Source organism: Acipenser ruthenus, chromosome 6 (genome assembly GCF_902713425.1).
Source record: "Acipenser ruthenus chromosome 6, fAciRut3.2 maternal haplotype, whole genome shotgun sequence".
Taxonomy (NCBI): domain Eukaryota; kingdom Metazoa; phylum Chordata; class Actinopteri; order Acipenseriformes; family Acipenseridae; genus Acipenser; species Acipenser ruthenus.
In genome coordinates this window covers 26,015,543-26,027,526 of record NC_081194.1, presented here as the reverse complement: position 1 = coordinate 26,027,526, position 11,984 = coordinate 26,015,543, and the positions used below count along the sequence as shown (strand labels likewise).

Here is an 11,984-nt window from a genome sequence, read left to right as displayed (position 1 = left end):
TAAAACATGGGGAACAACTGCAGATCAACATGGATGGGAAAAGGGCAACAGGGGGAGGGGGGGCAAGAAAAACGTTTTAAACTGCAAATGATATTGCTATTGGAAAACAAAATGAGGACTACACCATAAATGTTTTTAAACCTTCCAGTAACCAAATAAACCCAGTGCTTTATAAAAACAGAGTGACTGTTGGAAAAGAAAGGCCGTCCGCCAATACAAATGATTCATTAGAGTACTGCCACTAACTTAGTTTACAACCATTTGTGAAACATCGGGGGTTATTGTCCTCCCACCTGACAATGGTGAACTCTTGATTGATAATTGAAGGGAATAACAGCATACAGCTTTAATCTTGCAATGAACACCTTATAAATCACCTGCAAGCATTTTTGGAGTGCTTAACCCTTTTCTCAGAGACTTTAGAACAACTGGCTGGCGAGACCATTATGACAAGGATTTGACATTCAGGTCTGACGGTAAATGAATATGTCGTGTTTCCACCCTACAGTTGTGTTCCTAACGCTGACGTTGTTTTGTGCTTCTCATGGTGGCGATGTGGACGATTTAAAAAAACAAGAAAAGTTTTTTTTAAATTCCTTGGGGCTTTCGAGTCGACCACAACCTTCAGGTCCAGTTCCCGTGCCTTCAGTCCTGTGGAAGATATTTAATAAAAAGACAACCGCCAAGGGATCCAATTCTGGTACTGAAAACGATCCTTGTAGAGTGTCAGAATTCAACGTTCGTGGGAATATTGTTCGGTTTATTCAAGATCAAGGTATTTATATCCACGTTGTGTGTGTTTGTGTGAAAAAGAGAGAGAGAGCCTATATCTACCAATCCTATGCATGTATACTAATTAGATAACCTACGTTTAAAAGTCAAAGTTATAAAGCTAAACCAAATACCATTTACGTGGTCCAAATGACTAGTCGTCTGTTATTTCAGCTAAAACCTATTTGGACATTTTATTTGGTAGAGAGAAGGCTATGTATGCCCTATAAATTGTTACCTTTTATCATCGTGATAAAGGCATCAGTAAAGTAAAATCAAAACATGTACGGCTAACTTATATTTATATTAATACACTCTATTTTGATTTTGCAGGGAACGCAATTCCTGGTACAAGTCGCCAGTGTCCAATGTGTACGGAGAGGCATCTCTATTTTAATATTTCTGTTTTGGAGGAAGTTGAACAGCTGACTCTTGCTCAGCTGGAAGTAACATTCAATCGAAATTCTTACCACCGAACCAGGAACGCCAGGACCTTCAGCTTGTCCCTTTATAAAGTTTTAAAGACGGCGTTAAAAGGGGTGTCTCCCGAAAGCAGTCGCAAACTGCTACTGTCGCAATCCTTTGAGTCAGTTCACAAATCCATCAACTTCAACCTTACAGACATTGCTGCGACTTGGAGAGATCATAGAAGGAACTTTGGGATGGTTCTCGTGATACATCCCGATCTGACTAGCGACCAAGATGACCCAGTTAAAGTAATTTCTTCTGAAAACGAATTGGGTCATCCTCCTCACTTTGGAGCTCAAGCTCTACTTTACACATCATTGGTGGCCGTTTCTTTGAACCCACTTCAGTGCAGGTCTCGAAGAAAAAGGAGCGCGTATTACCTCCCAGTTACACCAAGCAATGTGTGCAAACCAAGGCGACTCTACATTGACTTTAAAGATGTTGGCTGGCAAGATTGGATCATTGCTCCCCAGGGATACATGGCAAATTACTGTCAAGGAGAATGCCCCTTTCCATTAAGTGAAAGCCTCAATGGCACAAACCATGCCATTTTACAAACATTGGTCCACTCTTTTGACCCAAAGGGTACCCCTCAGCCTTGCTGTGTTCCTATCAAATTATCTCCAATCTCCATGCTGTATTATGACAACAATGACAATGTTGTCTTGAGGCATTATGAGGATATGGTTGTTGACGAATGTGGCTGCAGATAAGTGCGCGTTGTAATTCTAATGTTTTGTAGGCTTGCCTAATATATCAAATAGGGGTGGGGTGGGGGTGGGGGTGTTTTTCTTTGTTTTGTGACAATACTTAATAATTAAACTTGAGTTTTACTATCAAACATACCTACTGTGTGTGGTGTTGGTTGTGTGTGTGTGTGTATAATATATATATATATATATATATATATATATATATATATATATATTGTGTGTGTAATTTGTATTGCTATGTATAAAATTGTGTAACTGACAATTCAACACATAGTATAGTTAATCTTAATTCAATTCCATCTGATAATTTACCACAAAAAAAAAAAACTGTTATTGTATCAAACATTTGGACTGAAGTGTTGTATGTGTAGACCTAAACAAATTTCGGGGGGGGGGGGGGGGCTGAGATTCTGCGTAGGATTAAAAGGTAACTTTGGAAATTTTGTGTTTTGGTTTCCTTTCTAATAGTTTTGGTCACAAATACACATATGAATAATATAATTAGTTAACAGAAGATTTGTGATAATGACTCGTTCCTTAATTTGTATTTTGTTTACTTTCGTAAAACACCAGGGGCAATACATCCCGTTACTATATTTAAAAAAAAAAAAAAAAAAAAAAAAAAAAAAAAATTAAATGCTTTTTGTTTATTTGTGGAGCTCTGTTTGGTTCAAGTTGTAGTGGGCTTGTAGTAGTTACTACACCAATTTGTATCGCAGCACTTTATATATAGCATTAGTCGGTATTACAGGAGTTAACGCAGAATACCTTTCACGCAAAAGTAAATTTAAAATGATGATTTTTTTTGTCAAATAACACTAAATATGTATGATGGCCAGTATAGGAATTTCTATCGTTATTTTTAGTTTACATTTAAGTGTTAAAAAAAAAAAACGAATTTGGTAAAATCGATAGTACAACATCTGCAACGAAAACGTTTTTTCATGGAAACTCACCGAAATACATTACTTCAGGTATGTGGTACAATGTAGGCCTATTGTGCATAAAACACATTTGACAAGTAGATGCATTTTATCATAAAGTATACATTCAATCAAATGCTACTAATATATGCATCTCAAACATTAGCTTATACGCCATTAACAAAATTTTAAAAAATGACATGAAATACAACAGATTTGAAACTAAGTGTAGACACACTGAGCATTTAGTTTTACAGTTTTGATAACCTACTTATTTTGATAATAAAACAGAATAGTTTATATATATATATATATATATATATATATATATATATATATATATATATATATATATATATATATATATATATATATAGCATTTGGGTAAGACGACTAAGTAAGATCAAGTTGTCAGCTTGTATGTGTTCCATTACGGTAGTTACGATTAAGTGATTTCTTTTTTTTGGGGGGGGGGGGGGCGGTTATAGGCACACTAGTGTTACATCTCCCCGAATAGTAAAGTGTAAAGATTTACCAACCCATCACCATGGGGAGTATACAAAGACAAATCCTGGCTGACTGAGTGTGAAGTCCCCAAACCATCGGCCGTATAGGACTAACATTCCTCAAAAGAAAAAAAAAAAGGTTTACTTTCACGAGTTTCTTATTGTCTTGAGTTTTATTCAATCTCGGATCCTTTTCCCAAAAGCAGCTAAACTGAGTTACACTGCGCTACCTGTATTGGCGTTGTACATTGTTTTACTATGTTTCTTCTCAGTTGTGAATGGTTTGTTTGAAATATTTGCAAGGTCCGTTCATAGGTTGTATGTAAATATATAATAAAACGGTTTAGTAATGCCCCTCTCTCCCTGCAGGTGTTGGGGTTTTCACATAATACTATTTTTAAAGGAGCCTATATGATTACGGTCATTCAAAACAAGTTGTATCTCACAGCAGCATTTTCAGCAACACAGCAGCACACTCATTTTGTATATTTTATTATTTTGATTCTATAGCCTATAGTGTACTTTTAAATTCCCCCATTTATACTACTTTCAGTTTGGTGAATTTTAACTAGCATTGCCTCTTTGATAAGGGATACCTCGTGAGAAATCCCCCGATAAAGACTACAATCAGGATCAATTCGAGGATAATCCGATTTGCATTAGCAGAGGCTCGAATTATTTTACTCTCCTCTCTGAGTAGAAGTACACAATGGATTGTTGTTTAATACACATGTGATCTGAGTTTCTTAATCCTTCCACGTGTAGGCGCACTGGATCTAATTTTGTCACATTTCCATTCGGTTTTAAAATTTGGGGTTCTTTGTAAAATAAACAATTCACGTTATGCTTGTTTTCCTGCATTTCGGCAGAAAAGCCTTTAGCGTTGAATATGCTACAAATGCACACTGCGTCCGTGGGTTAAATTTAACTTTTATAAACGACATTGTTGTAATCATTATTGACCTCCTTTGTTATTCTGACTGACCACAAGAAAATGCAGAATTGTAACCCTGCGGACAAAGACTAAACATGTGGACAGTTATTTTGTGCTAAAGAGTAGATATTTTATCACAACAGGGTCTAGTCAAAATTTGAAACAGTCGCCTATCCACCTTCTCATTTGTTATTGTAATTATTACGGGGGGGGCGGGGGTTCTCTTGTGAGTTTTTGATTGCTTATTTGTGGCTGTTATATTTAAGTCATTACTTTGGATATGTGCTCACAAAATCATTAGGACGTGGGCTTTAATAGGTATCAAATTAATGTCAATTGGGCCAGTCAGTTTATTAAACATATCAGGTACGTTTTCCTCGTTCTTGATGTAGGCTTTAGCTGATATACACATCTTGAGCTATTGTATTGCCAACTATAAAGGATATGTCTCGGATATTGTGACGTAGGCTGTCTCTGGCAACCACCTTACATATTAAATACAAAACAAACTTTAACAGCGCAGTTGTACTTTAATTAATTGGGGGGGTCCACAAGAGTCGGTCTGGAGTTTCTGTAACGGGTGGGAGTGACAGCATCTCGGGGAGGGCGGGACTTACTGAGCTAAGACAGGGAGACACTCCGAACAGTCTTAACATTAGCTTTTGTAATGAGCGGCAATACATTATAACCTCACTGAAAGTTGGTTTTAGTATTCATTTTATTACAGCTCATTTGACAAAAAAAGATTGCCTGTTCTTGCCTGTTGTGTGTGTGTATGTTTTTTTTTTATTTGGAGAAAACTTGAGTGATATTTTCGTATCAGAAAAGTTTGGCTCGATTCTTTTTCGCCTACCTACTTCACAGCTGCTGAAAATATGTGTAAGAAGAAGCGGACTGTGCTGTGGAGGCTTTCTAATTACTGCAGGATAGCTGTGTGGAATAACACTAAGTAATGTGGAAAATATCGGACTAAAATTAAGCAGGCAAACCAACGACCGGACTGAACGCTTCCTTACACAGGTAATCGCAAATCAGAGAGCACGAAACACCTAGTATTTGGTTGCCGGTCCACGGAGGAGCGGGTTTGTATGGAAAGAAGTAAGAACCATATCGTCAGGAGAGAGCTTGCTGTTCAGATTCGACTAATTTGTGTTACATTGAACTACATCCCGAAATCTATACTTAAGAAAACACCTTCAAGTAAACTGAAAAGGGCAGCAAAAGAAGGACGCTATTATGCCCACAAACTTCCAGCTATAACGCAGTTTTTTTTTTTTTTGTTTTGTTTTTTGAGGAGCTCACATTTGGATATATAAATAAATATATTACCGTTGCCTTTATTTCTCATGTGGAAATTGTTATAGTGGACATGTCAGAGAGTGCTTCTTAGTCGATCGACAGTTTCTTAAAGGTAGTTGATTTTTTTTTGTGTTTGTGCTGGTGGCAGTGGAAAGACGTTCGTGTAGATTAACACCTGTATGCTGCCTGTCTGCCTTGTAACTATGATCTAATCCTTTTGCAGACACAACACCTTCATGTAACGTAAACAGCTTCATCTACACACGTGCAGCACGCCTTTTCTATTTATCTTTTTTTTCTAGCCTCAGCCTTCTGTTTATCTTTTTGATCTTGACTAATTTTATGGTTCTTAAGCCTATAAAAGCGATTCTTAACTTTTTTTTGTCCAGTGTTTTTATTCTACTGTTGTGCATTTGCCTTGGTGATTCGGTTCTCTTGTTTAGATCTTCCTTGGCTTTTGATCTTTTTTTATTTACATTTTTTCTCTTTCATTGTTCCCATATTCATGTCGTTTCATTTCCCGTCTCATTTGTAATTTCAAGGGATGCACTTTTTTCTTTATATCAAGGTACATTATTTATTTGTTTTTTACCCTGTGGTACTTTAAATTCTGAATACCCCTGAAAGCTGTTTGAGGTTATCATTACACTTTTGTGATCATATGTCAGTTATGAAGGTGTTCTTTTAAAAAAAAATATTTTCATTCTTGTATTGTCAACACGAATACTCAAGTTTTTTTGAAATACTGACACGCAGCTCTTCTCTCTCTCTCTCTCTCTTTCTTTCTCTCTCTCTCTCTCTCTCTCTCTCTTTCTCTTTCTCTCTCTCTCTCTCTCTCAGTTTGATCATGGTCGCCGGGGTCCGTGCCCTTATGGTGCTTCTGCTCTGCCAGGTACTGCTCGGAGGTTCTGCCGGGCTCATTCCAGACGTCGGCCGAAAGAAATTTAGCGAATCGGGTCGACAAAGCCCGCAACAATCTGAGGACATTCTAAATGAGTTTGAACTTCGCCTCCTCAATATGTTTGGGTTGAAGCGGAGACCAAATCCGAGCAAGAACGCAGTGATCCCGCAATACATGTTGGACCTTTATCGTATGCATCTGGGGAATGGGGAGGAAAGCCCCTATCGTCCCGGATCGGCCTTGAGCCACTACCCAGATAGGTCTGCCAGCCGCGCAAACACAGTTAGGAGTTTTCATCATGAAGGTAAGAGCCTGTAAATCTTGCGGAGCAGAAGTGGCAGGGAGAATTTAGGGGTTAATAATAATGCCACTTTTATATATTGATTTTAATGTGGTTATTTGTCTTAGATAGACACAATATAAAGCCAAAAATACACGCACATCGTATCATGTTAAACAAACACAGCAGTAACTAAGCACGAAAAGGAAAGTACAATATTTATTGTACTGTGATGTAGCTGTGGTTGTATGTTAATTTTGCCTTTGTACCATATACCATTTTTTCAAAAACTTAATGTTATTTTATATTAGGGTTTTGAAGGGTTGTTATATAATTCATACAATCACAATGTATAATCAATTATTTTTTTTCTTCAATTAAAAAAGCACCTGGAGATGATAGTTCTCAAAATAAGATCGGGTTGCGCTATAACCATCTAGAAACTGCTTGTTGATAATTTCAAATCCTTAATTATTAATAGGCCTATTAATTGAACAACCAATAGTCCAGTTTTCTAGCTCTAGAATATTAGTCGAGATCCACAGATGTTATGTGAACCGATGTATGTATCTCTACGTGTGTACATGTTGGCCAATGATGAGTAATTCTTTAGAGATTTTTTTGTTTTGTTTCTATCTTCTGATTTTGACGATATTTTATATTGATATGTTTTAAAGTAGTATTTGCCAAGTTTATGTTTAGATTTTACATCAGAAGCAACTATTTACGTCCCAGTGAAAAGTTAAATATATTGTAGCGTGCACGGGGGGAGGCAGCCAGCAGTAGGGCTGGTAAGTGACGTAATCACACATAGAGACATATACGCTCCTTGCAAAGGAGTCGGTTCATTTGTACAGCGGTATCGGAGCTGTGCTTTAGTGCGAGAGGTCCCTCGTTCGCACCCGCCCTTCGCCTGTGTGTCTCTTTCCTCGCCCTGTGTGATGCGCCTGTCTGCGTTAACTTATTTCGCTACAATATATTCAGATTTTGTGCGTGAAACTGGTGTTTTAATTCTTACTTGGCAGCACCAGCAGCTGAACCATTGTCCGTTTTTAATTCTAACAGGTGCCTGAATTATTAATGCTATTTCTACCTGTGGGGTTGAAAACAATTATTTCCTCCAGCAGACACTTTGCAAGGTATCAGATGTACAGGTTAGGGTACAGTGTATATTGAGTGTTGCTTACAATGTGTCCGTTTCTTTGCCTCTTAGAATATTACATTTGTTTTTCCTATCTAAATAATATATTCTTACTTTAGGTAAGCATAGTTTTCACATTTTGTGCTATTTTCCCTTTTCGTCTTGAAATTCAAGTTTGACAGATTAGGAGGCTAGTATTTAAATATAAATCTTGTATACCATATGTAAACATTGCATATTAAGTGTTAATACGGTGTACATATTTTTTTTCTCACTTAGTTTTGAGTTAAATCTTATTCATTAAGTGATATGCTGCCACCTATTTTGAAATACATATCTTCATTTGTAGAAGTCATTTATCAAACCTATTTAAATAACAGATGTTGTTCATGGTAATAGTCTATACAGACCAGTGCTATGCTAATGGTCTTAAAAGGACATGTACTTGGCAGGAAATAACTAACCTGTTATGGCAATCTGCCATTCCCTTTTTAAGACTTAAGACTATCTCTACAATTTTGATTTTGAATAGATTTTATAGCTGTGAAAGTACCTAGCCAAATTATGCCCTTAGCCTACCTCAAATATCAGGGATCTAAAAAAAAAATAAAGAAAAGTGTGTGTATCATGTACATGTTGACAGTTGATTTATTTTAAACACTGCCATAGAAATGTAGATTAACTTTAACTAGGTGCTAGGTGTCTAGTGATTATGTATGGAAAAAAGTATATTTTTTCATGCAGTACAGTATTGCACAGCACAGATCCTAAATAACATAGTGTCCTTTTTTGTTTAATCAACAGAATCCTTGGAGGAGCTGTCTGGCAAGAGTGGGAAAACTTTACAGCTATTCTTCTTTAATCTTACATCCATTCCAGGGGAGGAGCTTATCACGTCTGCAGAACTTAGGATTTTTCGCAATCAGGTCCGGGATGCCATTGCAAACAGCAGCAGTGGCTATCATCGCATTAACATTTATGAAGTTATAAAACCAGCATCTTCCTCAAAGGAGCCTATAACAAGACTTCTCGATACTAGGCTGGTGCAACACAGTCAGAGCAAATGGGAGAGCTTTGATGTGAGCCCAGCAGTCATGAGGTGGATCATGCATGGGCATGCCAACCATGGTTTTATGGTGGAGGTTGTCCACTTAGACACTGAGGGGAAAGACTCAAAAAAGCATGTACGGATCAGCAGATCTTTGCATGATGACGAAGAAAGTTGGCCTCAAGTGAGGCCCTTATTAGTAACTTTTAGCCATGATGGCAAAGGACACGTTCTTCATAAAAGGGAGAAACGGCAAGGGAAACCGAAGCAAAAAAAGAGGCTTAAAGCCAGCTGTAGGAGGCACCCCTTATATGTGGACTTCAGTGACGTTGGGTGGAATGACTGGATAGTTGCCCCACCAGGGTACCATGCTTTTTACTGCCAAGGAGAGTGTCCTTTTCCATTAGCAGATCACCTAAATTCAACAAATCACGCCATTGTGCAGACTTTAGTCAACTCAGTAAATTCAAATATCCCCAAGGCCTGCTGCGTGCCAACAGAACTCAGCGCAATTTCTATGCTCTACCTTGATGAATATGAAAAAGTTGTATTAAAGAACTATCAGGATATGGTTGTGGAGGGCTGTGGCTGTCATTAAACAGCAATCTTGTTGACACTTTAATATTTCCCAATGAAGACTTTATATATATATATATATATATATATATATATAACATTAAAAATAACAGCTATTTTGAAAATAAATAAATAAATAAATATATATATATATAGTTATGTCTACTAAAAATAAATTGGGAAAATAAATATTGTAATCAGAGAATTATTCCTTTTTAAATAATTTTTAAAATGTATTTCTGATGTACATTGTATATGGGCTCAAACCCAGCACATGAAGTAGAATGCTCAAATTCTTATTTTGTATTTATTACTATTATAACCACTTTTTTAGTAAATAGCTAATTTGTATTTATATGTAATCATAAGAAAAATATAGGGTTTGTACATAATTTTAAAAAAAAGTATAGATGTTTTAACTGTGTGCATTTTAAAATACACAAGATGACTACCAGAAAACTTCTACTGTAAAGGTCGCATGTTAGATAAGGGTCAACTAAAGCTAATGATCTATAATGTTCAGCATTAAAGGAAAAAAACATGGTTCAGCTGGATGAGCTGTTAAACCATGGACAGAGAAAACAAGAGTCCGGGTGTCATATTATATTACTAGACAAGGGAGACATACTTAGTGTGTGGGTACATGGTCCTCCCACAGTGGGTTTTTAAGTTATATTGTTTTAAATGTACTGGGAAGTTAACTTTTTGGTCAGTAAGAAGGTAACAAGGTGTGAGGTATTTGACATTTCGGGGCAAGGAGTGAGGCTAATATAAACATAAGTGCTTTACTACCCATCATGGTCCTCTTAAACCCTGTCTAGCCTTGACTTATATTTTCAAGACTTCTATAATGAACGTTTGAACATTTCCCTGGGGCCCATCTACAAGCCTTCAACCAGTCAGAGTTGGGTAACATTTTTATTCCAGACTGGAAAGAAATGTAAATTTGTCCAAAAACCAGACATGGAAGAGTTTATTTATTTTATTTTTGTATAACTAGTTAACAATATTCATCTTAAATTTAATAATAGATTAGGTGAAAACTGCACGTGACTAACCCACCAAGCAGTATACTGTATAGAAAAGTGTTAAGTAATTTCCTGGTGTTAAAAGCACAACATGCAATGTGTTCTTATGCTAGTTGAATGTAATAACATTTGTACTTACACAGCTATTCAGTTCTAATCCACACATAATTCGACTTTAGTTCGGTATTTAAGGTTTTTTGTTTTTTTTTTCTATTTCTGGAAAGTCTTAACTGCAAGTCAAAAAATATCTATACATTTTGATGAAAAAGAGTATTGCTGGCTTTATAAATATAACCATACTTTATGGTTTTGCCACACAGAATTTTAATTTTTTTTATTTAATAATATGTTCTACTTTAAAGACTGTATAAAGCCTCAGGAATGGGGCCCTAAAAAGAGTGGTGGACATACAGTATTAACTTTTTTTTTTTTGAAAAATTTGGGCAAAATATGGCAAACAAATTGGTAGCAGCTTAAATGCACATTGAGGCGAGGTCAGCACATTTCAAAGAGTTTTTTTTTTTTTTTTTGACATGTGGCACATTAAGATTTTTGGCATAGCACTCTTAAAAAGCTTTCAGATAATGAGATGAAGGTTTGGAAGTGTGGTATGCATACAATAGTAATTGTAGTTAAGTAAAAATCCAACACTGTAACATAGAATTGCATTTTACAGGTGGTTTAATTAGACAGCCGCTAGAGGCAAAATGGACCCGTTATTCAACTTTAAGTGAGTTCAAGCATGAACATTGAACTAAAGTCACAAAGCACTCTAAGGAAGCATTGCAGCTGTTGAACATCTTTATGTAAACTAAATATGTGAAGGCTGAGGTAGACCTTTACAGTATATATGAATTTGAATTGAGTTGTGAAACGTGCATTGTGGAGCATTTCTGCTTTGTCATTAAATCATAATACTATGTTAAACACAAGGCTTGCAAGTACAACAATGTGAAACAAAAGCGAAAAATGTTTTTTTTTAATTTTTTTTTTTAAATAAGTTTAAGAAGTACAATAACACAATATGCCAACATCAGTTGAATGATTATGTCCTTGGGAACAAATGATATTTTCTTGTGCAAAATATTGACACCAACCAGTGTTTGTTTTTTCATTGAAAACCTCCCTACCTTCAGCCATTGATAAGCAATTAAAAAGTCTTATTTATATTTATCATTATTGTGTTTTTTTATTTTTATTTTTTATTTACACATAGACAATGTAGATCGTTTCATCAGGACTTAGATGTGCTTAAAACATCCATCCTTTTTGGGGTATTCTGAAAGGTTGTATTAATTTATGCATGTTGTCACTGACCAAATGGTTTATTTTTCAAACAGTCTAGAATTTATGATACAGATGTTCTAGTAATAAGGTTTGCCTAAATACAAGCACA

The 11,984-nt window shown here is 36.1% G+C and overlaps 2 protein-coding genes across 4 annotated transcripts; both read left to right on the top strand.

The window, feature by feature from the left end:
- The first annotated feature begins 381 nt into the window (after positions 1-381).
- On the top strand, positions 382-2,010 carry gdf3 (growth differentiation factor 3). The gene is made up of 2 exons (XM_034921732.2): positions 382-775; positions 1,105-2,010. The coding sequence occupies exons 1-2, from the start codon at positions 481-483 to the stop codon at positions 1,950-1,952; spliced, it is 1,143 nt and encodes a 380-aa protein (XP_034777623.2). The 5' UTR covers positions 382-480; the 3' UTR covers positions 1,953-2,010.
- Positions 2,011-4,907: 2,897 nt separating this feature from the next.
- Positions 4,908-11,757, top strand: bmp2a (bone morphogenetic protein 2a). Of its 3 annotated transcripts, none has more exons than XM_059025283.1 (3): positions 4,908-5,413; positions 6,455-6,819; positions 8,741-11,757. In XM_059025283.1, the coding sequence occupies exons 2-3, from the start codon at positions 6,462-6,464 to the stop codon at positions 9,580-9,582; spliced, it is 1,200 nt and encodes a 399-aa protein (XP_058881266.1). In that variant the 5' UTR covers positions 4,908-5,413; positions 6,455-6,461; the 3' UTR covers positions 9,583-11,757. The 3 variants fall into 3 exon arrangements, with proteins under 3 accessions (XP_058881266.1, XP_033873615.2, XP_033873616.2); XM_034017724.3 differs by having other exon boundaries at positions 4,908-5,726; XM_034017725.3 differs by having other exon boundaries at positions 4,909-5,335.
- Positions 11,758-11,984: the final 227 nt, after the last annotated feature.

Coding starts and splice junctions, on each gene's coding strand:
- bmp2a (XM_059025283.1), top strand. CDS start 6,462: ATGGTCGCCGGGGTCCGTGCCCTTATGGTGCTTCTGCTCTGCCAGGTA. Junction 6,820..8,740: donor TAGGAGTTTTCATCATGAAG/GTAAGAGCCTGT, acceptor TTTAATCAACAG/AATCCTTGGAGGAGCTGTCT.
- gdf3 (XM_034921732.2), top strand. CDS start 481: ATGAATATGTCGTGTTTCCACCCTACAGTTGTGTTCCTAACGCTGACG. Junction 776..1,104: donor TCGGTTTATTCAAGATCAAG/GTATTTATATCC, acceptor TTGATTTTGCAG/GGAACGCAATTCCTGGTACA.